The sequence below is a fragment of the Semicossyphus pulcher genome, unplaced genomic scaffold (assembly GCF_022749685.1).
Source record: "Semicossyphus pulcher isolate SPU_LCO1_2020_fin unplaced genomic scaffold, fSemPul1.0.p SCAF_8, whole genome shotgun sequence".
Classification (NCBI taxonomy): Eukaryota; Metazoa; Chordata; class Actinopteri; order Labriformes; family Labridae; genus Semicossyphus; species Semicossyphus pulcher.
This window is the reverse complement of record NW_027211759.1, coordinates 14,215,947-14,238,303: the sequence shown is the minus strand read 5'-3', so window position 1 is coordinate 14,238,303 and position 22,357 is coordinate 14,215,947. Positions and strand designations below refer to the sequence as shown.

Here is a 22,357-nt window from a genome sequence, read left to right as displayed (position 1 = left end):
ACCTGAAAAAGTGGATCAGAAAAGATGTTGAGTAACTTTTAGATGTAATTAAGCATTGATGATAACCGGACTTGAAAACCTCTGCTACTACGACGTGTAGTTAGTTAATAAAGCTTTTTATCCTAAGATAGGCATTTAGATTTTTAATATCTAATATGTAAGAGTTACAATATCTGATCATTACATCATCATGTAGGTTAAATGACTGAAAACTGTAAACAATTTCCAGTTCCTTATTTTATGGCAGTTCCTCCTTAGGGCCCCTGGGGTCCCCATACCTCAGTGAGACACACACAACACACAAACACACACAACACACTGCGCATGCGTGACTAGGTCCCCGGCACCCCAGTTCAGCCGTTGGTCCTCCGCTGCTGGCAGAAGTGATATTGGGGATATACGGACAGCACGCACGAGAGCGGCGGTTCGCGGATGGAGGAAAATGACACAACAGTGTGGATAAATGGCCAAGTTTAAGATGAAAATGCACCAGCATTGGTTGCTTTTTGCTTTGTTTCTTCCTTTATCAAGTAAGTGCCTTGTTTTTTGTTTTTAATTTCGTTACTGGTGTTATCGTTCTTAGTAAGAGTGCTGACCTGATTTGCTGTCGCGCGCACGGACCGTTTATTAACGTTAACGAACTGCTCATACTTACGTTAGCTTTCAACCCTCTGTGAAACAAACATTACTTAACCGTTGATCAATAAAAGTGCAAAGATGTGTTTTCAACTATGTTTACTAAGTTGAGATAGAAAGACAAGCTAAACTTTAACTGCGTTCTTTCTATTCTTATGTTGTCTTATGTCATTTATATAAGTTAACGTAAGCTTATTATACGTCAGTCATACACCGTCTGTTACCGTCTGACAGCAAATATGAAAACACCATAGCTTGTTTCTGAATAATGAATGGTGTTTTGTTTGGGATAACATATTACATCGTATTGAATTCATATTACTGCTTTTACTTTAACATTCGTGTCATGACATGTAGCGTAACTTAAAAATGAATGTTTCTAAACAAAATAATTCTGTTTGGCCTCTTTTTAATCGTTTCCTGTAATATAAATGTAGCTTTCACATAATATTTCAGTAGTAGCCTATGTAATATGTTCGGTATGTCAGGCTTTGTAGACATTGTTGTGTAGCTCTAGTCATCCATTACTAACAAACAAAACCAACTCTTTACTGATGTTGTCTTTCTTTTCCTCTAGGTGTTTTATGTTTCAGTGAGTTGTCCTTCATCACAGAGCCAAGTGATGTTACTGCACTACCAAAGGACCCTGCTGTCTTGGACTGTCAGGCTCATGGGCTGCCTCCAGTCACCATTAAGTGGCTAAAGAATGGAGTTCGGTTGACAGAAAGTGAGCACATCCAGTTTCTGCCAAATGGCTCCTTGTACATACCAAAGACAAAACATACCAAGGAGGAATCAGATGAAGGATTCTACCAGTGCCTCTCACAGAACAAATATGGAGCTATCCTAAGCCAAAGATCACGTCTGACTATCGCAAGTAAGTATAAAGCTCAGAGTGAAAGGAATTCTCCGGGGCTAATATGGACTTTATTCCTGATTTCCACTGTTTGGACCAAGATGAAGATAGTAAAGCTTGTTGGTCAAATACACTTTGTGGTGTCCACATGCAGTCATCAGAATGGCAAGTTCATGGGTTATTAACCTGGAGATGGGAAGCAGATGTAGCCCTCCCTGCTTTTTTTTCTTAACTAAGGAAAAAGCTCTTAAGTCTGGGTTTCCATGTTATTGGAAGTTGTACAGACTTGGCCATGCTTGAGTTTAAAGCTGTCAGTCCAGTTATAGGATCATTTTAAAAGACAGTTAAAGATACAGGGATAGTCCATCTAAAAGCTCATAAATACTCCATTAATAGGCTACCCTTGGTCCTGAGTATCTTTTCCCTATTTTAAGAAAAAGTTACATTGCACACTTATACAAGTAATCAGGAAACATTGGCAAAAGAAAATCAAAATTAGCCTCCTCTCTCTTTGTATATTAGTGGGATTGCATTGTAACTGTGGCTCTGTGTAATTGCTGAATGGTCTGCTACACAGAGGAATCTCTGAAAGGCCATTTGGCTTTTAGCCTTTGTTTGGAGTAACCCTGACCGCCCCAGAAGAAAAGCCTACGTTTTCAGGGCATTTGTTTGTCCACATATCAGTGGACAGGACAGCTGTGTCTATTCAATGGGCCTGGTCTACCATGGACACTTTTCACAGGTCTTACAAGGGATATCCCGTGAGTGGTGTCATGGAAACGAACCAAAGCTTCTAAAATATACTGATTTTGACACTGACACTGACTTTTAGGGTACAAAGTGTAGGCAGTTTGTCCTCAACAGTCAACAGTACTAAACTATGAAGAACTAAATACAGCTGTCACAAAGAAGAGAGTTATAAATACAGAAAAACAAACACTAAAACAAATCTTTTAGACTTATATATCCAACAACTCTGCTCTGACAATCTAGTTGCAGTTGTGATCATTCCTTAAAAGGGCAACAATAATATCAGTTTCCTGTAAGACTACTGTTTAAAAACCCTTAAATGTCAAGTTTGGTCTGGCGTCCAGCCTTTGTCGGTGAAAGGGTTAAAGGTTTTCGGTCAGCTGTAGGCAAAGAGTGGAGGATGGGCCTCCTCTATGCTCCCCTTCTGTCCAGAGGTCCTGCAGGTCAGGGGTCAGCAGGGAAAGGCTTTGTGATGTCACAGGCCTGCTCTGGCTGGGCTGCCCTGCTGTTCTCTCCCCCAGCCCACAATCCCTTTCACTGGATCCGTGCCTCTGTTGCCCTGTCAAGCAGAGGCCTTTTGTTAAAGAAAGGCCAGGCCAGGTCATGTGAACGAACAGACCTGATATTTCAGTAAATAGTGGGGAGCCTTCATAACATGTTTACATTCAGGAAGTATTTTCCTTGAAGTTGTAGGTATACATCACCAGTTTCAGCACCTCTTGGATTGATAAAGTTTGTAAGATATCACACACATTTCTCACAGTTTTTAAAAACAAGTACTGATGAGCCTTGCTTTTCTTATTTATTACTCCTGTAGCATTTGGGATGTACACTACAGAAGAATAACAATGTTTGCTTCTGTAGACTAATGGTAAACTGACTTTGATCAGGTTCCCAGTTTGGGCCAAAATTGAATGGACAGGGGGATGAAGTGAACTTTGACCTCTTTAGGGAAACCTTTGTGCTGTTTGACCTAGACATTGATTTGTTCTTTACAACAGAGGTGACCATATTAGTGGATCAGTCTGTGCAGGACACACCCACCATCTACAGAGCTGATCACTGCCAGATTCAAGAGCGTCTGTTATCTCTCTGTGGAGAGTAAACAACAAAATGTTTTTAACTTCTTACAAGGTGCTGAGGCTGGTGATGCTCGCCTGTCAATCAGGTTGTCCTGTTAAAGAATAGGTTGATACTTCAAGACTTTATACGATAGTCATTGATAAACCACAAAATGTTTTTACCCCAAACCAAAACCTATTGCCATTTTAGAGGAATAATTCATGTTACAAAATATAAAGGATATTTCTGTCCACCCTGGTTTAGTTAAACCCTGTAATGCACCTGAACATAAAAAGGGTTACCAGTTATTTGTGTATTATTGATGAGATTGGGTCTTAAATGAAAGGACTGCTCTTTAATTTGGATCTCCCAGGGCTCAGGATTTAAATTTGGTGTTTCAGAGGGACAACAGGGTATTGATTTTCTTTAACATGATATTGACTTTCTTGTGAGAGATGGGGGAGGGTGAGAGTTATCACCTTAATGAATGAAGGTCATTGGTCATATTGTAAGATAAATGCAGATTGGGAGTTGCTTATTTGTGGTGATTATTGAAAGACCTTTGGTTACAAAAAGAGAATGTGACTCAGCATCTATTGTTTTAAGCCTTTTAAAACAAGTATATCTATACTTAGTGTCTACAAAGCTGGGTCAAGGAAAGCATTATGCATAGCTGTAAAACATGCACAACATGACACAGACAAAATACAATTTTGTGCCTACATGAGGTCATCCCTGACCTCTACAAAGAAAAGATTTACTTTTATATTTAACATTGTGTTAGATTTTCTTATATTCCTAGTGTCCACTTGCAATCCTTCTTATGCAAAATGTATTGATTAGTTTTTATCCATATCAATGCATCAGTCAGTGTCATTCTTCAATTGATCCATTGATTGGACCAGCTGGTCAGTAAGGGACCTGACTGCTCATCTGAACAAAAGCAAGATCATTGTGTTTTACAAAGATCAATTCCTTTCATAAATCAGATAACATCCATCAAAATCAGGACTGTGCATGCATAATGTGTGATTTTCACCAAAAGTGGAAGAAAATGCTATATACGGGATAAACACAACAACCACTACTAAAACAAATACCCATTGATTTTATTAGTTAATAAGGTAGGTTTCTGTTCAAATGTTCTTTTGCTGATACTTGATTGATTTATTTTCTCCACAGGTATCTCAGCGTTTGTTTTGCATCCTGTGCCTATGGTGGTGACTGAGGGCTCAGTGGCAAGATTCTCCTGTGTTGCCACCTCCAGCCCTCCTGCCACAATCACCTGGGAGCTCAACCAAAGCACATTACCACTACAGACAGACAGGTACCCACAGACATGCCTTGAGTCTTTTTGACACCATCCTATAGTCCTGATATAGTCCTCTTGTGTTTAACAAGTATTAATGATGTTGTAGCAGCTTTAACTGTTCCGGTCCAAATACATCTTCTAGTTTGACCCTTAAGCTTTCCCTTTTTATGTTCCCAGAATAACGGTTTTGCCCAACGGAGTCCTTCAGATCCACAATGTACAAGTGGAAGATGCTGGACAGTATAGATGTGTGGCAACTAACATTGGCAGCCGTTTGAAGAGTAGAGAGGCAAAGCTGACAGTCAACCAAGGTACAGAGAGTGCATCTATATTAGGACTTATTAAAACATCATATTATATAAGGAAGACATAATTTATTTTCATAACATTTTCCATTTCTTTTGAAGGTACAGGTCCTAAACCACGCCAAAGGCCGAGAATCATTGCTGGACCTCAGAATGTCACAGTTTCTCTTCACCAAACTGTAGTACTGGAGTGTGTGGCCACAGGTAATCCCTGGCCCATAATCTCCTGGAGCCGAGCTGACAGTAAACCTATTGATGTGTACAACGCCAAAGTGTTGGGCAACGGGAACCTTGTTATTACTGATGTCAGTTCCAAGCACAGTGGAGTCTACCTCTGCAGGGCCACCACCCCTGGAACCCGCAACTTCACTTTAGCTGCAGCCAACCTTACTGTTCTAGGTAAAGTAAAAACTTTGACCACATCATCTGTCTGCTTATCATATAACACAACATGTTATCAAGGCATTTAAAACGTTTATATTCAGAGAGTAAGTTTTATAAGTGGTTGGGGCTTAAAAACTAGACTGTGTTTTCATCCTTTTTCTCTTACGCCTTTGTTTTCAGTGCCACCATCCATTGTCGAAAGGCCTGAGAGCCAGACCCGTCCAAGAGCAGGCACTGCCCGGTTTATGTGCCAAGCAGAGGGAGTGCCTCTGCCACGCATCAGCTGGCTGAAGAATGGAGAAGAAGTTCACTTAAATGGGAGGATTAAGATGTACAACAGGTATTGCTTGACAGGAATAACGTCAAACATAATCAAGTACTGTTAATATGCTTGTAAAACCGATTGTAAATATTTTGTTTATTGTTTACAGTAAATTGGTGATCACCCAGATCATCCCTGAGGATGATGCCATCTATCAATGCATGGCAGAGAGCCAACAGGGTTCTGTGCTGTCCTTGGCACGCCTGATTGTTGTAATGTCTGAGGACAGGCCCAGTGCACCAAGAAATATCCACGCTGAGACCATCTCAAGCTCTGCTATCTTACTGGCCTGGGAGAGACCTCTCTACAACGCAGACAAAGTCATTGCCTACTCCATCCATTACATGAAGGCTGAAGGTGAGACAAAGAGGAAATGCCATTCAATTATGTTTCAGGTTTTTCTTTTGGTTTTAACAGTTCAGCTGGGAGGGATGAAGGTGTGAAATGACACAGGATGCCAGTCAACCACAATAAGCTATCTCATGCTCTCACATGTGATCAACTTTCCTTGGTGAAGGCCATCTGTTGTTGCTGCACAGAGCAGAGGTCAAGGAGGACTCCGAATGGCAACTTCACTGAAATAACAACAGGCTTAGCCAGCCCATTGTCCGCTCCGCAGCTCATTCTGCTTTTATTTAAAGGCACAGGGAAGCTTTTTAAAAGCCTCACAGTCGTGCAAACCAGTAGCATGAAGAGATATTAAACTTTAAGCATTAAACTGACAGTAAAATAACTATTTAATCTGTCTGTCATTCTAGCAAACACATTTTTTAAGGTTATGTAGGTTTTCTGTAAGAAGCAGTTATGTGGCCTTGCCTTATATAACACATGTTTTAAAGAAAAGATGAAAGCACTACAAAATACTGACTGATCACATGCTACATGGTTGACAACCTCTTATAAACATTTCCTATTTTCTAACCTACTTTATTGTCTGTTGAATGTCAGGTCTAAACAACGAAGAATACCAAGTTGTTATTGGTAACGACACGACCAGTTACATCATCGATGACCTTGAATCAGCTCGAAACTACAGCTTTTATATTGTGGCTTATATGCCAATGGGAGCCAGCCGTATGTCAGACCAAGTCAGTCAACATACCCTGGAGGATGGTAAGCATGGAGCATTGAGACTCCCAACATTCCTTGCAATAAATCACTCTGGTAGTCCAGCTAAAATGCATGCTAGTGATGTGTGTACAGAACACTTTCTGAGTGGAAATAAGGGGGATGGGCATGTTGTTTTTTAACACAACTATCTTGTATATTTCACTTGCTATTTTTTGCCATATATTTTTGCCAATATACTGTGTTTCTGTCTTTACGCAGTGCCTTTACGTACCCCAGAGCTAAGTCTGACCAGCCACAGCTCCACAGATATCCAGGTGAGCTGGCAGCAGCTGCCCGCCAAGGTGAGCCGCGGCCGGGTGTCTGCATACAGACTGTCCTATCGCACAGCTGCGGACAACACTGTAATCTCTGTGGAGCTACCTCAGAACAGTACTGAATATCTGCTGGAGGGCCTGCAGCCTGACACTATCTACCTGCTCCGCATGGCTGCAGCCACCCGTGTGGGCTGGTGTGAGCCTTCTGCATGGACCTCACACCGTACACCGAAGACCTCCAGTAGCAAAGGTAAACCTGCAGACGGCGAAAAAAGAAATGTCACAAAACTTTGAGAGCTGTTGATATAAAGCTGTGTTTTATTCTTGTTCTAAAAATATATTTTTTTGCATTTATGACTTAGTTTTCATTAAGAATTTAATGTATTATTTTGGCCAAAAGCAGGCATCTTCAGTAGGGTAAGAAGCAAAGAACATACTAGTGAGTAGTAAAAATCACATGTTGCTAAAGATCCAACTAGCTTGGATTTAACATCCCTGCTTTGGTGCTCCTAGAATACCAGGAGGATCACTCAAGCTCATGCAGAGTGGCCAGCTTATGACTAGAGTTTGCTCTTGTAGCATTGTCCCACAGTCTTTGTGTTGGTTACCCAGGAACCTTTGCCCTTCGCTGTCAGTGATGTTAGAGTGGCCTCAGTCACGGGTCATAAAGAGAGGGCCTCAGGCATCTATGTGGGGGAAAGAATAGCCTCTTTTCATGGCCTGGTGTGTTGGGGGAGGCTGTTTGTCCACCAAAGCTGGATTTCTTGTTTTTTGACAGTGTGAACTTAGGTGTTGCTGAGCAGAATTACACAAATGTATTTAATAGCAAAACAAACAGTCTTGTAAAATGTATCTTTATGTGAGCATCTTGTGAAAATGTGGATCTTAAATTATAACTCCATCACACCTCAAATTCTTAACTTGAATTGACACCCGGGGATAATCTTCCATCCATCCATGCATCTTATTATCTATACACATGGTCCGTTTCTTTTTTATGTTGTTCATAGGTTTGCTCTTCCTTTGCTCTAACCAAATGTTGAGTGTGCATTGATCACATGTCTGCTGTATCTGCCCCTTAGTGCCTTCAGCTCCTATTCTTCAACTTGAGCCGCTAAACTGCACCTCCATTGTGGCACGCTGGCAAACCTCCCCAGAATCTGTGGCTGTCCAGGGTTACCAGCTGTGTTACCATGAGGAAGGCCAACCAGAGCAGCCCATCATCCAGCTGCAGGCTCAAATCTATACCCACACCATCAGTGGCCTTGGTGAGTGATACATTTTTGCTGCCACAGCTGTTTAATTGTGAGCTGATGAAAAAACATACATTATTTAAATTGAACTTTGTTAGTGCATTTCTACCATTTCGACTTGTGATTTGGTGTAGAGACAACAGAGAGTAACCGATTGGTTCCGACTCAGATGGGTCATCCCAATTTAATTCCGTGGACAGTTAGATGCTGCATTTGCATTTTCACCCTCTGTCCTGATCAATATGTGCTGACCCCTCTTGCCTAAGCAGTGGTCCTCTCCAGTCTGGCTTTGGTATTGTGTGAGATCAGGCTCCCAAGGTTAGAGGTCAGGGTCCAGATGTCCCTCCCACCACCGTTTCCCATCCCGCAGCTTGCATAATTACCCCTGGCCATTGTGTTGTGTTCAGGGCCAGACCTGCCCTGTAAGACCCTGGCCACTACCCCCCTTTTGCTGGACACTGGATCACAAAAACAAAGACTCCTGGGATTGGCCAGAGAAGGACAGAGCCACTGACCTCTAGCCGTGAGACAGCAGTCCTGGATTATGTCCCTGCCCCCACTGATCGACTATGCTGTCCATGTTTATAACCCACAGCAATATATATGCAATTTAAACCAGGGCCATGGTGATAAATGCAGCTACCAATATCATTTTGTCTGATGTGAGTCTTCAAGCACATTGTGGTTCCTTCTCACATCATACCAGAAAAGTTGTGAAAGAAATTGGTAGTTTGTTATTGTTTTAAATTTAAACATTCATCTTGACAGAACTTACTTGATAGAAATGTAAAAACTTCAATTTGGGTTCTATACCGCCTTTGGTCCCATATACCTTAATATAGCCAATATAAGTTTTGTTTAGAGGCCATGTTTCTTTCTACGTGGATCCAAGTTTAAGGCTATTACCCAAGGGCAGAAGGATGAACGTGAAAGAGGGAACAAAAGGGGCCCAGCTCCTATCCCTTAGTCTTGCGCCCAGATTCCTTGTGTTCTATCTTGGCCTGACCTGGTGACCTCAGTCAACTCCCCCCAGTCCCATGGGCCTAGGATCCCAGCAGCTGAACGCGGCCCCTGGCTCAGCCCCCACGACAGGCCTGGACAACCCGCCTTCACTGGTCAATACCCAATGGCTGACCTTTCACATTGGAGGCATAAAACAAATCTTAACTCTCCCTAAAACAGCCCTGGTTGAAAAGCTAAGGCAATTGTAGCTTGTTAGGTTGAGATACAAAGTTTCATTGGATATTTTCAAACAAAATCTTCCCATCCCCATACCTCAATTATCTTCTGATGTCTTTTAACCAGTACTTGACACAGCCTATCCCATAATTACACTATTTTTGAGTGTTCAGTTCAAAACCAGATTGCATTTCATCATCCCATCTAGGTTGTTCACCTGAAATTTTGCGATTTGTTGGTTACGGGTTTTAATAGTTGTAAAATCTTCACAGGCTTCTAAAAAATGCAACATCAGTATTATTTTGTGCTAATTTTCATAGTGCTTATTGATCGTGTCACCATATTTACTGGGCGTTCCTTGGGGCTGGTTGATCTTTCTCATGCTCCTTACACATGACAACACATGATAAATTAGAGGTTGGGGTGACTCAGGAGACCAAGCATTGTCCCTGAATGAGGAATGGCCAGTTATGACCTACAAACTTCCCCTCCTGCAGTTAACTCGCAATGTGTCTGCCTTTTTTTAAGAAATACATGCTGTTCTATTTAATAACCATCACTTTGGAATTTTAATGATGATCTTGCTGGATTTAGCATTATTAACATAGCATGTTGCCTATATTAGACTATTGCTGCTCTGTGAAATAATGGTAATATCAGCTTCACCAACCTCCCATTTCATTTTTAGCAACATGAGCCGAAATGGTTTTAAGTCATTTCTTTTTAAATTCCAGATCCGAGGAGAAAGTATCATGTCAAGATTCTGGCAGTCGGTCAAGCTGGAGAAGGCTATCAGACTGACCAAACAGTTAGTACTCCGGGATGTGTGTGTAAGTATCGTTTATTTCAAAAGAATTACATGTAAAATGTACGAAGACCTTTGTTAAAATAAAAAAAAATGTTTTAAAAAAATATGCGTTCTTTTTTGTGTTTTTAGCGGCTAGAGACCAGCCAGCAGCATCCCCTCCGCCTCCAGATCATGTGACTGTCTTGGGCATCAATTCATCTGCAGTCTCTTTACGCTGGAGTCGTCCTGCTTTCCCTTCTGGAAAGACTGTTAGCTATACAGTTCGTTGTACACCTGTGGGAACCCACAATGCCTCTGCTATACGCTACATACAAATGTAAGATGAAAACCAAACAAATGTAGTTCTTATCTCTGGCATGAATAAAATGTTTTTGGTTTATTTGAACAAGTAATATGTTATTTTACATTGCAGCTGTAAAAATTGTTTCTATATGGACCCTGTTTTTTATCATAAGCTTTTTTCTAATGCTGGTATAGGAATTATGGAATCTGGAAATATCGTCTGGCAAGTGCCCATAATGTAAATTGCTTTTTGTTCACAGTACCACACAGAGTGTGACGGTTCAGAATTTGGATCCAAACACTCGCTATGAGTTTGTTGTCCGTCTTCATGTGGATCAGATGTCGAGTGCATGGAGTTCTGTCGTTTACCATCGGACTCTGCCAGCAGGTAAGAAATCAGATGCTACTATGACAACATTTTTTTCTTGACTATGTTGCTTGCTATTCATTCAATTACTTCCTCTGTCATGTAGACTCAGATAAATCATATACCTCAGTACATTTCTAAGCAAGTGTTGTTTATTATGAATGTGGTTGCTCTTTGTACAGCACCTAGCCAACCACCTGCAGGAGTGCGAGTTACCCTGATTGAGGATGACACTGCTCTGGTGTCCTGGAGGGAGCCCACAGAGGCCAATGTGGTGGTTACACACTATACCATCCTGTACGCTTCCCAGAAATCCTGGATGGCGGGACACTGGCAAATATTGCAGAGGGAGGGTGAGTAGCGCACTGGATAATGTTAAGTGTAATGTATCAGCCTCAGCTGTCATGGTGCCACATGCTGTATATGATTATTTACTGAACATAAAGTGTGCCTGTATCCATTTTCATTATTTCTAATCCCTTCTGTGTGTTTGTGCTTCTGTTAACAGGAAGCCATACAATGGCCCTGCTGGAGAAACTGGAGCCAGGGAATCTCTACCTGGTGAAAATCTCTGCCTCCAACCAGATCGGAGATGGGCCTTTCTCCAACATTGTGGAGCTGGCACTGAGGCGTGGAACCACCCACCGCAGCAAGAACCCCAGGCACTCTGACAGCTTCACAGATACCACAGGTAAGCATCATGAAACACAGGGCAGTGTCTCATCTTGACCTCTTTATGTATCATCAAGTATATGATTCTATAAAAGTTAAGTCAAACTCTGGTCTGGGCTTAAACATACCGTGAGGAGTTTTTAACTGGAATATGGTGATTTCTTGTCATAAAGTTTGGTGTATTTTTGCATGTCAAGAGCTGCACACAGTGTTAATTGTGAGCTGCAAACTACAACACATGAATGTGATTATTTGCAAAATAGCAGTGTCTAGGCTGAGAGTATTAAATTATGTTTCCCGTCAGTGTTATCGCTCTTTTTTAATCCTCATTTTCTGTAACATTTTATCTAACGTCTGATTATTTCCCATCTGAAACCATGTGTTTGTCTTGCAGTATTCTCCGACGGTCTCTACCACATAGACCAGAGGTCTATGACAGGGATCATTGTTGGTGTCAGCATCGCCCTGGCCTGTATTGTTATGTGTGCCTTGATCCTCATCATGAAGGGAAGATCAAGGTAATGATTATGTTCATTTGAATAATTAAACAGTTACATATAGTATAAATCATAAACAATGACTTTTTACTTTAATTTGTTAACATTATTATCTTTGTCTGCCGAATAGAAAATCCTCGAGTCACAAAGTAATTTCTGTGGGAGTTACTGAAGATCCACGTGCTGGCTTTTCCCTGCCAAATGAACATGCAGAGAATGTTGAGGCCCTCATACCCATGATGCGTGAACACTTTCTGGATGCCAAGGTGCGACAAACAAAACCGAGTCAATCATCTTCTGATTATTGCTGGTTTCAGAGATATGATTTCAACTTTATCAGTAACATTTTTTACTTTTGCAAGAGCAATTGACCATTAAAAAAAAGTCTGTATTTCACGTTATTCTTATTTTCTTATTGGTTCCAGGGTGGATCAAGTATGGTCATAAATAGTGCCGGTCCACTCAACAGCAAGAATCAAAACAAGATGTGGCTGCTCTTCCAGAAGGAGATCAATAACCCAGCTGAAAGTGATGTAAGTGATGCAACATTATTCTGGTCATTGAACTTTCTTTTTAGTCAGTGTACTTTTTTTATACTAATTTCAATGGTATCTTCTCTATCTCCTTAGCTTGAGAGTAGAGCCAGCTTGTATGAGGCTGGCAAAACTGTTCTGAGGTATGAGGAGCGTTTAGGCGCAGGGCCCCTGCCACCTTCGTCCCGGGAGATCATCTATGGACCTTTTCACACTGAGAGCTCTCACACCAGCGAGGGCAGCCAAGAGACCGGAGACTCTGGAAACTACTCCAACGAAGAAAGCAATGAAGAGATGAGCAACCCTTCGACCAGCCAAAGCTCCAGACCTGAATCTTTTGGGTCGGATGATGTTGCCACTGTCGCTGAGCTGAGGCAGTCTTTCCAAGTGGAAAATGAGGAGATGCTGAGCCGTCCCCTCCATCACTCCTGCACCCCTGGTGCTACCCAGCTCTGCTGCACGTCCGAGGGCTCTCATTCCGCCCTGCACACGTCCCAAGCAGTCGGCTCCTGACATCACCTGGCCTGATCGATCTCCAGCAGCCGAAGTCAAACCACTTCTACCTCGTTTGCTTCCTGACTTGAGCCGCATGGTTATTATTATTAGGCACAAGGGATCAGGAAGCCAGCTGCTACGATGGAGGGAATGTGCATTTGCTTCGGATCTACCTCAGGATTTTGTATGAATGTTTGTTACATTAACATTTTTTTTCCTTTTTTTTTAAACTTTCTACCTTTTTGTCTGTGTTGGGCGTCGTCTGTCCTAAACCAAAGCTCACCCATGATGAATGTTAAAAAGAATGTCAAAAATGTACTGCGATACATTTTCACTATATTTAATTACTTTCCACTGGAGCAGAGGGTAAAGTTGAGCCCTGTTGACTGATTTATCTACCTCCGTGACGTGTTATGTTATTGTACATACATTACTACCTCATTTTAACCACATATGGTGCAGTATTATCTCAGACTCAGGGGACAAGGTGAAAACATTTCATCGCCATGTCAAGTTCACCTCTGTTGGAGCGTTTTTATCTAAAGGTCCTCATATTTTAAATTCTCGTAACTTTTATTTTCACGGTTGAAAGAGCTTTTTTTCACATTGTCTTTGAATGATGTATGTTGTGAAAATAACAAGTGCATTAGATATTGTCAAACTACTTGAGCTTTATCAGAGAATATTGTTTGGCATTTTCAGTGCATTGAACTCAAAGCTTTAACTTTGCCTTAATATCAAAAGGGCTTTGCATACTTAAGGAGATGAGATCCAAAGATGGGAAAAATTGTACCCAAAGAGTTTTGATAATACAAAGATTTTCTAAGGCAGCCAAAAATATAGTGGGTGTATATTGAGAGTGCGTTTGCCAAATATTGTTCTTACCAATGATGTAAATTTCCCTTAGAATGGTGGTTTGAATGCTTTGCTCAGTGTACATTTTCTTGATGCTTTATTCTGGTGAAAGCTTTAGCACAAGTCTCCCGGGCTTGTGTTCCATTTGCCTTTTAGACCATTGCTAAACGCAGCGGTGATGCCGATGCTATTATCCAAAGAGTTGTCTGCTTCCTCATATGGGTACGGCTTTTCATTCAGTTGATCCTTGGTGCCATGAGGTGGAAATTACTGACACAAGACCAAAGATCCAGTGTGTCTTACCAGTGACAGATGATGATATTTATTCTTTGTGTAGAGAATCATCTGTTACAGTTCACCAATATTGCTGTACGGGGAGAAATTCTCCTTCTCTCTCCGTAATATTTCCTGTCCAGGTGTGACAATGAAGGATTCTGACTATCAAAATGGAAACCCAATGTGTGAAGAGCAACATAATCAATTTTTATATCTTTGTAATACAAATAATCCTAACCAAAGAAACCTTGAAGTCTCTGTTATTTAGTGATTTTCTTTGGTTTTCATTTACATTATTTGCATTTAAATGTGATATGATTTCAGAAGGTTGTGATTGCTAGAATGGCATTTTTACTTTTTTTAAGCTTGAGATGTCGTAAACTGTTCTGCTGTCTTTTTTCTCACCACAAGATTTCACCTGAATACTTGGGATACATTGGAAATTTTAATTTAGATCTTCTTAGCATTGTGTTGTGAACAAAAACATTTCCCAATTTTAATGTGACATTTTAGTAAATTAATAAGGCTGGTTTCAAGTTCAAAGTTTGTCTGTGTAGTGCATTATTATAAAAAGTTCATATGAAAGCCACAGATGAATTTGCTGACTTAACTCAGGTGCCAAATGTAGATTTAGAGTGTAGACTAAACTGTTATTATTTAAGTTATGGTTTTCTGATATTTCTGCTTTTGAATACCAAAATACCTCTTTAAATCCAAAGTGAGCAACAGAAGAAATTATTTTAAGGGTTGAAATGTTGCAACAGACTTTTTTGATACTCTCAAGATGATCACAAATACTAGATAATAAAATTGTTCATGGAAAAATACATTTTGTGTTGCACTGTGTTTCATTGGGTTAATGTGTGTGTGTGTGTGTGTGAGCAGAAGTATAGCATTCAGAATTGTACTGTTTTCTTTAAACTCTTTAAGATATGATAGTAGTACTTTATTCATCTCAAGTGAAAGTTCATCAGTCATGTTCATACGACAAAAAACTACATACGCCCTACAAACTCCTCAACAAGACAACAAACCGAGAGATGAGGAGACAATCGGAGTTTCCCAGCTGTAGAGATATGTTATTAATTGTCTCTTTTTTGCATGAATATGGGCAACCATGGTGTAATTCAGCGATGACGACTTCAAATAGATTCACTGAACTTCTCACATTTATTTTCACTCAGAAAGCCCAGTCCACGCTTTGCATGTCATGGAAATGTTAGGAAAAAATAACAAACTCTGAGTAAAGATTTAATCTAATGGTCTTCTACTGACTTCTTAAACCTTCTGACAATGAAGAGAACGCTTCAGTATTTCTAACTGTGACGCCTCATTAATGTGTGACTCAGTAATATCAGTATTAAGTCACATCTGAGGGGATGCAAACTATGTAAAAGGGGAAAAAATGGTCAGCTTTTTGTTTAGCTCATTATTATGACTTTTTTTTATGGTCCATGTACATGTGGTTAGCTAAAAAGTGAATTGGCAAGGAATTGTGGAATAGCCTAAAAAATCATTTTAAAGTTAGCATATTTTTGATAAGTATATTTATACTGAAATCAAACTGAATACGTTTTGAGTTGAGTTTTAATTATTTTAATAATATATATTATTGACATGTTGGACAATTGAAGGTCCAGCAGAGGGCAGCAAACCTTTGTGAGACGCTTCAGCCACCAGATGAAGAAGAAGAAGAAGAGAGGAAACGGGTCTTGTTTTTGTCAGACGTCGCACGCAGCACCTCAGCTGCGAAAATGCGCATCGAAAAATGTTATTTCTGCTCGGGACCAGTGTACCCCGGGCATGGAGTGATGTTTGTACGGAACGACTGTAAGGTAGGATACTGTCTTTCTACTTGATTACTCCTGTACCTTTGACCGAAGCTCACGTTTGACTGTCAAGTATTGGCCCCTTAGCTTGCTAGCTAATGTTAGCTTGCTAACATAACGTGCTGCCTTGCCTCACGTGGGATGAGGAAAAGAAAAGTGTTTGAGTAGTAGACGGACAGTAAATAACTTGGTGTGATGATTATCTAACTCAGTGTTCTGTAATGTGGACTTGTAACACATAACCTCAACTTAATGTTCAAGAAAAGGTTAGTTTTACGCTGCCTTTTGAAGTTGATGATGAGCAGGACATTTAACTAGAAGGGCCTCGGTTGTTTATGGGCTAATTGCGCCCTCTGAAGGTAGTCTCTGCGCGAACAGGAGTTTAGGACTATAGATGCATTTTTAGCATCCCCACGACCGGTCGACCACCTTCTACATGAAATCGTCATTTCTATTTTGTGTTCTTGTGTTACATGCTTGATTATGTGAACCACAATTGTGTAGTGTATTTATGATAAGCCAATACATTGATGATATGTCGGATGGTATACATAAAGGTGTATAAGATTGAGAGCTTGTTACTTTCCTCAAATGTGTTACATCATTAATGCTAAATATGTAATATTTTCTCAGCAATGCTGTGGAGTTATGCAATTCCTAAATCCCAAACTCCTATTATTCAGTTTACACGTCTACCTGTTGCCAGGCTTTCAAAGTCCCACTGTTTGTCCTTGAGTTAAAACCTTGAATAATTTGTTGTCATGTCTCTCTTTTTATATAAACGTAGTCATTCAGATTCTGCAGATCAAAATGTCACAAGAACTTTAAGAAGAAGCGTAACCCAAGAAAAACCAGATGGACCAAAGCATTCAGAAAGGCATCAGGAAAGGAACTGACAGTGGTGAGTTGGTATTTGAAGAGAACTAACTTAGTGTCTAATCTGATTTAGTGTTACATAATAAACTAATAACAACCTCTCTTTCAGGATAACGCTTTAGAGTTTGAGAAACGCAGAAATATGCCTGTTAAATATAACAGGCAGCTCTGGGACAAGACAGGTAATGTAGACATTTTTTTTCTCACATGTACTTGTTGTGCAGATGTTTGCTTTTTTAAATTGTTCACCGAAGAGTCGTGTCATTTCTAATTTCTTCAGTGGAAGCAATGAAGAGGGTGGAGGAAATAAAACAGAAACGACAGTCAAGATTTATCATGAACAGGTGAGCAAGTCATTTTGTGTTCATTTATTTGCATCTTATTGCTACCATTTGTATATTAAATCATCTTTATATAATAAATATGATAATTACACGATTGGACAAATGTTTGCCTCATCTTTATGGTTTCCCGTCTCCACTTTGTAGATTAAAGAAGGGCAAACAGTTGGAGAAAGAAGAGGCCATCACCGAAGTGAAGAAAAATATCCACCTTATCAAGGCACCACATGCAGGTAAGTCCCAAAATAGGTGTGTTCTACATAAAAATCTGGTAATCGTGTGCGAAGAAATTAAAGTTGGGATCAATTTTTTGCCTCTTAGTTTATCCTCACAAGAGCTGTTTTAACATTTTAGACAAAAAAATCCAATTGATGGGGAAACATTCTACTGCATAATGACAGTTCTTCATTTGTAGGCTGTGATTTCAGCATTGTTCACATTTTGATGTGTTTACAGGAAAAGCAAAGAAAATGGAAGACAAAATGGTGCAGAAGTTACAAGAGGACGTGGACATGGGGGATGAAGATCTTTGATCTAATAACCAAGGAGGAACTGTTTATGGATTAAAACTTCTGGGCAAGTTTGCCGTGTATTATTTTGTACTTCTGTTTGAAATAAAATTTCCAAATGGCTGATGACTGGTAAAGTAATGCATTCAGTTTTAACTGCAGCACAAAGACTGAAAGCATTGACATAGTAAAGATCTGCATCTAGCAGCAGCAACACATATATTGCGGTATTGTGTTTTCTGTGCGGACGTTTGGTGCTGTAAGAATTTCCTCCATCCTGTTGCATAGTATAATGTATAACTGTAAAGCAGATAACCAACAAAATCATTAAACATTTTTTGTGAATCTTTTATTTTCTTGGATATTAATACCACTATAACCTAAACCTATATTACTAAATAGAAATAAAGAATGGATTGAGTATTTGTTTGGAGAAAGAAAATTTAGTAGACATTTTTCATTTATGATGCATACTAACTTTTGTGATAACATTGTGGCAGAAGAGAGGGTTAACTGTACTTTCCTAAACTGCATTAAAATGAGGTTTAGACATAGTACAGTGTGATGTATGCAAATCAGAATGGAATTCACCTTTCAAATGTGAAACCCATTCTCTAAGTGTGGTCTGTTATGCTATCAGCAAAATAACAATTGCTATCTCTAGTCTTTCTTCTACAGAAATATGAATTAAGATTCTTTCAGAATGAGTTTTATTGGATGGGTGTCTGTACAACTACAAGGAATTCCATCTTTTGTATTCCAAATGTGAGAAGTAGGTGTAATTGGCCTATACCACCTTTACAGCAGGGAGACTAACTTAAACTTGATGGATGAGATGTAATTTAAGTTACACTTTACATTAAGTACTATTTAAAAAGTTAAAGCATGAAAATCTTATCTTTCCAATTCCTGAAATCCAAATGTGTTTAACCGAAACAATGGTGTGACTACAGAGTCTTAATTAAACTGTAGTAAATGTTCATATTGGAGGGCAGTCGGTTTTTACAAGACTATTATACACTTGTAAAAATGAACAGACATTACTGAATGATAATAAAATTGTTGCATTTTGTCCATGTAAGACAGTAGTCATTAAGCCATCACAATTCATACAGAAAATATCCTGCACCTCTATGTGATCTAACTTCTATGGTAGACCTACTGTGCCATTGTAAAACCCGGTTACATTAATTTTAATTTAGAGTTGTGTATTTTCAATATAAAGATGTTTGAGAAAGATTTTTTTTCATGGACTTTCAAGGCATAAATACATTGATAAATAAGTCAACATATTCAGATATTATTCTTATTATAGACCCAGTATAAAAGTACATTTTTCACAGCATTTGTCGGGCTCTTAACGCTCTTTTAGTGGTGATCTGATGGTCCCATAGACTGTATTAAAAAGGATGGTCACAGTCGCTCTCCCATCTGCTTCTCTGGCATCGATTCACCGGCCTGTTGCTGGACAGGCTGCATGACAGGCTCCTACCCTCGCCCGCCTAGTCGTTGCCTGCCAGTAGCACCACCTTTCATCTTTCAGAAGCGCTCGTTAAACAAATACAGCTACAGTTTTGCGAGCAGAGCAGGGATTCAATACAGCGATGTCCGAGGAAGTTGAAGGAACGAGAACTTCTGACGAATTGCAGGTAAATTGTAACGAATAACTGGAAATTTAAATAGTTAGCCACCGCTGCTAGCCCGTTCAATCTTTTAAATTAGCAGACTGCTAGCAGCAAGCTAGTTAGCAAGAAGCAGCCATGAGCTAATGTCATCAGCGATGCTATGCTAAGGAATTAGCTACCAGCGTTTGTTGGCAAATCAAAACAAGAAACCCTGATATTTAAGGCCAGTGTGTAAGTTACCACAATCACTTGTTTTTCCTTTTAATAGCTTAGCAAACATTGGCTGATGCTGTAGCTAAATATGCCAAATACAAAGATAGATGCTAGGCAAACACCAGTTGGAGTTTTCCTCATGGCGGCGCTTATATATTATAAAATACAATTAGATGCCATACTAGATATAACTGCTCCTGTCGGATCATTATTGCAGAATTTTAAGGAAATGTCACAGTTTGTCTCCAAGCTCAGTGGTGCATTTGCCTTCCATAAACTCTGCTCTTTCAACAGGAAATGGAGGACAAAGTAATCAGTCCAGAGAAAGCTGAGGAAGCCAAGCTGAAGGCTAGGTATCCTAACCTTGGAGCCAAGCCTGGAGGCTCAGACCTTCTCAGGAAACGACTTCAGAAGGGGGTTCGTTTCATAACTTAACTTGGCCAGCTACTCATTTTCACTATATCAGTCAAAAAATGTTTATACTTTGTCTTTTTTGTTTGTCCAGCAAAAGTATTTTGACTCTGGTGACTACAACATGGCAAAGGCAAAAATAAAGAATAAGCAGTTGCCATCGGCACCAACAGAGAAGACTGAGATCACAGGGGGGCACATCCCAACACCTCAGGACCTGCCCCAAAGAAAGACTTCAATTGTGGCCAGCAAATTGGCTGGTTGATGGTTTTATGATTACTGTTTTCTTACCATTCCTACTCCCACTTCACATCCACCTACTGTTTACATTTCTGTTTATTTTTCACGTTCGTATGTATTCTCTAAGAACAAGTTATGTATCAAGCCAGATACTTGAGAAGTATTTGCAACTGCCAGGATCTGAATTGTCATTGGGTGAAGTCCAACAAAGTTGAAGCTGAAACTGTTTCTCACGATCTAGAACATTTAAGTACTGATAACTTCCTGACCATAATATCACATTTGTAAAAGTGAATGGTCATCAGAGTTTTCCTATTTTCACAGAACATTTTCACTTTTAAGAATAAATGCCTCTATGCAAATTGCATGTCTGACAGCAGCAAAGGAACGGAGAGAATCTTTTTGTCATCAGTACAAAGGAATCTAGTTTTACCATGTCACTGATAATTACAGAGGCAGAAAATACTTCTGAGTTATGGCCAGAGACATAAATGATGACCACAGTTTGCATTGATGTATGTGTGAAGTAAAAGTGTAATTTACAAATATGCCTTTCGGTTTGTAACTGTTTTGAGTATTAACCTGCTCATATGGAGGCCTGTCTGTTTGAAAAATGAAAAGTAAAGTAATCCTGTTTAGTTTTTTTGTTTTCTAATCCTAAAGTGTTTATTTCCTTTCCTCTTTCAGTGAAGCTGTTTGATTCTTAAGAGTAGATCACAAACACACGTTGTAGCTGGTTGTGTTTTAATTCATTTTAGAGACATTGGTTTGCAAAGACTCCATCTCATCCTGACTTCTTAAAATGGCCTTAAAAGTAATGAACCGTTGTTCCTCTTGAGCAATATTTGCTCCCTCAGTGAGAATCTTGGTTGTGAATTTTTGCCTGAAATGTCTGTCACTGTCTGACTGGAATCACTTAGGATTTTATGGAAAGCACCTCCCTTGACATGTCTGGGGTGTACATGTGCATTTACTGTGCAGTCACACTGTGCCATTTGTTTTTGTAAATAAAATAGTTTTGCATAATATATTCTAAGTACACCTTTTTTATTGAGTGTGGTCTTTATCTGTTGTAGCACACAAAGTCAAATACAACAAACTGATTATCTCGAACCTCTGATTTAGACAAGCCCATAACCTACCTGTTGCTGTAGAATGGATTTGAATATTTATTTCTTAAATGACTGCTGTAGTATTCATTCAAATGTTCATTTTTAATGAATTATCCATTTACAGCAATAGAAAATTATCAATATTTTATTGTAACACTAGATACAATGAAGTAAGTGAATTTAAACTGTTAAGAATATACAAATTCACATGCATGTTGCATGCACCCATTTACAATGCTACATGATTTTTGTATAGATAAGTAACTTTGTTATTGTGGAGGTCGCTACTCCATACAGTGTTGTGGACTGGAGTTTCTTGCATGTAAAGCCTTACCCTACAAAATCAAAGCTATCAGCAAAACTTCAGTGAAAGTACCTGTAGTTTCAACTGAAATACAGCAAATTTCACAAGGGGAACTTCTTAAATTAAGTACCTCCTAAATGCAGTCTACTTAGTGCAGTGCATGAGCAGGGCCTCAACCAGAGCGGCAATGGGAGGGAGGATGAAAATCATACCAAATGCTTAATTAATTAGAATGGTACAAAAAATAAATCAAATCAAAAAGGAAACCCTTATCACATTTTAATAAGCAGGGTGACCAGACTAAAACTAAACTTTAAAAGAAAAGAATTGGGCATTAAATTGAACAAATTGAAAATAAGTGAAATTTAAACTATAATGAAGATAAAAGTGCTAAAGTTACAGTCTGATGACATTCCCTTTAAATTGTAATAGCTTGCTAAAAACTGTCATGCATAATGAGTAGAGCACAAGGTATCTCGTAGCACTAATGTTTTTCTCAAGCGGTGAAGTGGACATGCGCGTTTTGGCCGCTGGGAGGCACGCAAGACGCACGAGAGTTAAACGTGTCAGGGCACGCGCAGGCTGACTGACAACTGTTGAAGTAGCAGTTGAATCGTCCTGCATCTGAGCTCCTGGAGCGCAGGAGAGGGGCTCAGAAAAAGTTCATT

General features: G+C 39.6%; 3 protein-coding genes across 3 annotated transcripts; all 3 read left to right on the top strand.

Moving 5' to 3' along the window:
* The first annotated feature begins 463 nt into the window (after positions 1-463).
* LOC138612685 (protogenin B-like) lies at positions 464-13,116 on the top strand. The gene is made up of 19 exons (XM_069686065.1): positions 464-530; positions 1,214-1,513; positions 4,487-4,631; positions 4,794-4,927; positions 5,024-5,320; positions 5,486-5,645; positions 5,737-5,984; positions 6,576-6,740; positions 6,957-7,262; positions 8,095-8,280; positions 10,179-10,274; positions 10,382-10,568; positions 10,795-10,922; positions 11,084-11,254; positions 11,410-11,592; positions 11,968-12,091; positions 12,201-12,336; positions 12,496-12,603; positions 12,700-13,116. The coding sequence occupies exons 1-19, from the start codon at positions 464-466 to the stop codon at positions 13,114-13,116; spliced, it is 3,558 nt and encodes a 1,185-aa protein (XP_069542166.1).
* A 2,822-nt stretch (positions 13,117-15,938) lies between these two features.
* rsl24d1 (ribosomal L24 domain containing 1) lies at positions 15,939-18,854 on the top strand. Its single transcript, XM_069687274.1, has 6 exons — positions 15,939-16,064; positions 16,846-16,959; positions 17,044-17,116; positions 17,215-17,278; positions 17,423-17,508; positions 17,732-18,854. The coding sequence occupies exons 1-6, from the start codon at positions 15,984-15,986 to the stop codon at positions 17,806-17,808; spliced, it is 495 nt and encodes a 164-aa protein (XP_069543375.1). The 5' UTR covers positions 15,939-15,983; the 3' UTR covers positions 17,809-18,854.
* A 441-nt stretch (positions 18,855-19,295) lies between these two features.
* On the top strand, positions 19,296-21,301 carry arpp19b (cAMP-regulated phosphoprotein 19b). Its single transcript, XM_069687275.1, has 3 exons — positions 19,296-19,433; positions 19,917-20,039; positions 20,128-21,301. The coding sequence occupies exons 1-3, from the start codon at positions 19,389-19,391 to the stop codon at positions 20,296-20,298; spliced, it is 339 nt and encodes a 112-aa protein (XP_069543376.1). The 5' UTR covers positions 19,296-19,388; the 3' UTR covers positions 20,299-21,301.
* The last annotated feature ends 1,056 nt before the right edge of the window (positions 21,302-22,357 follow it).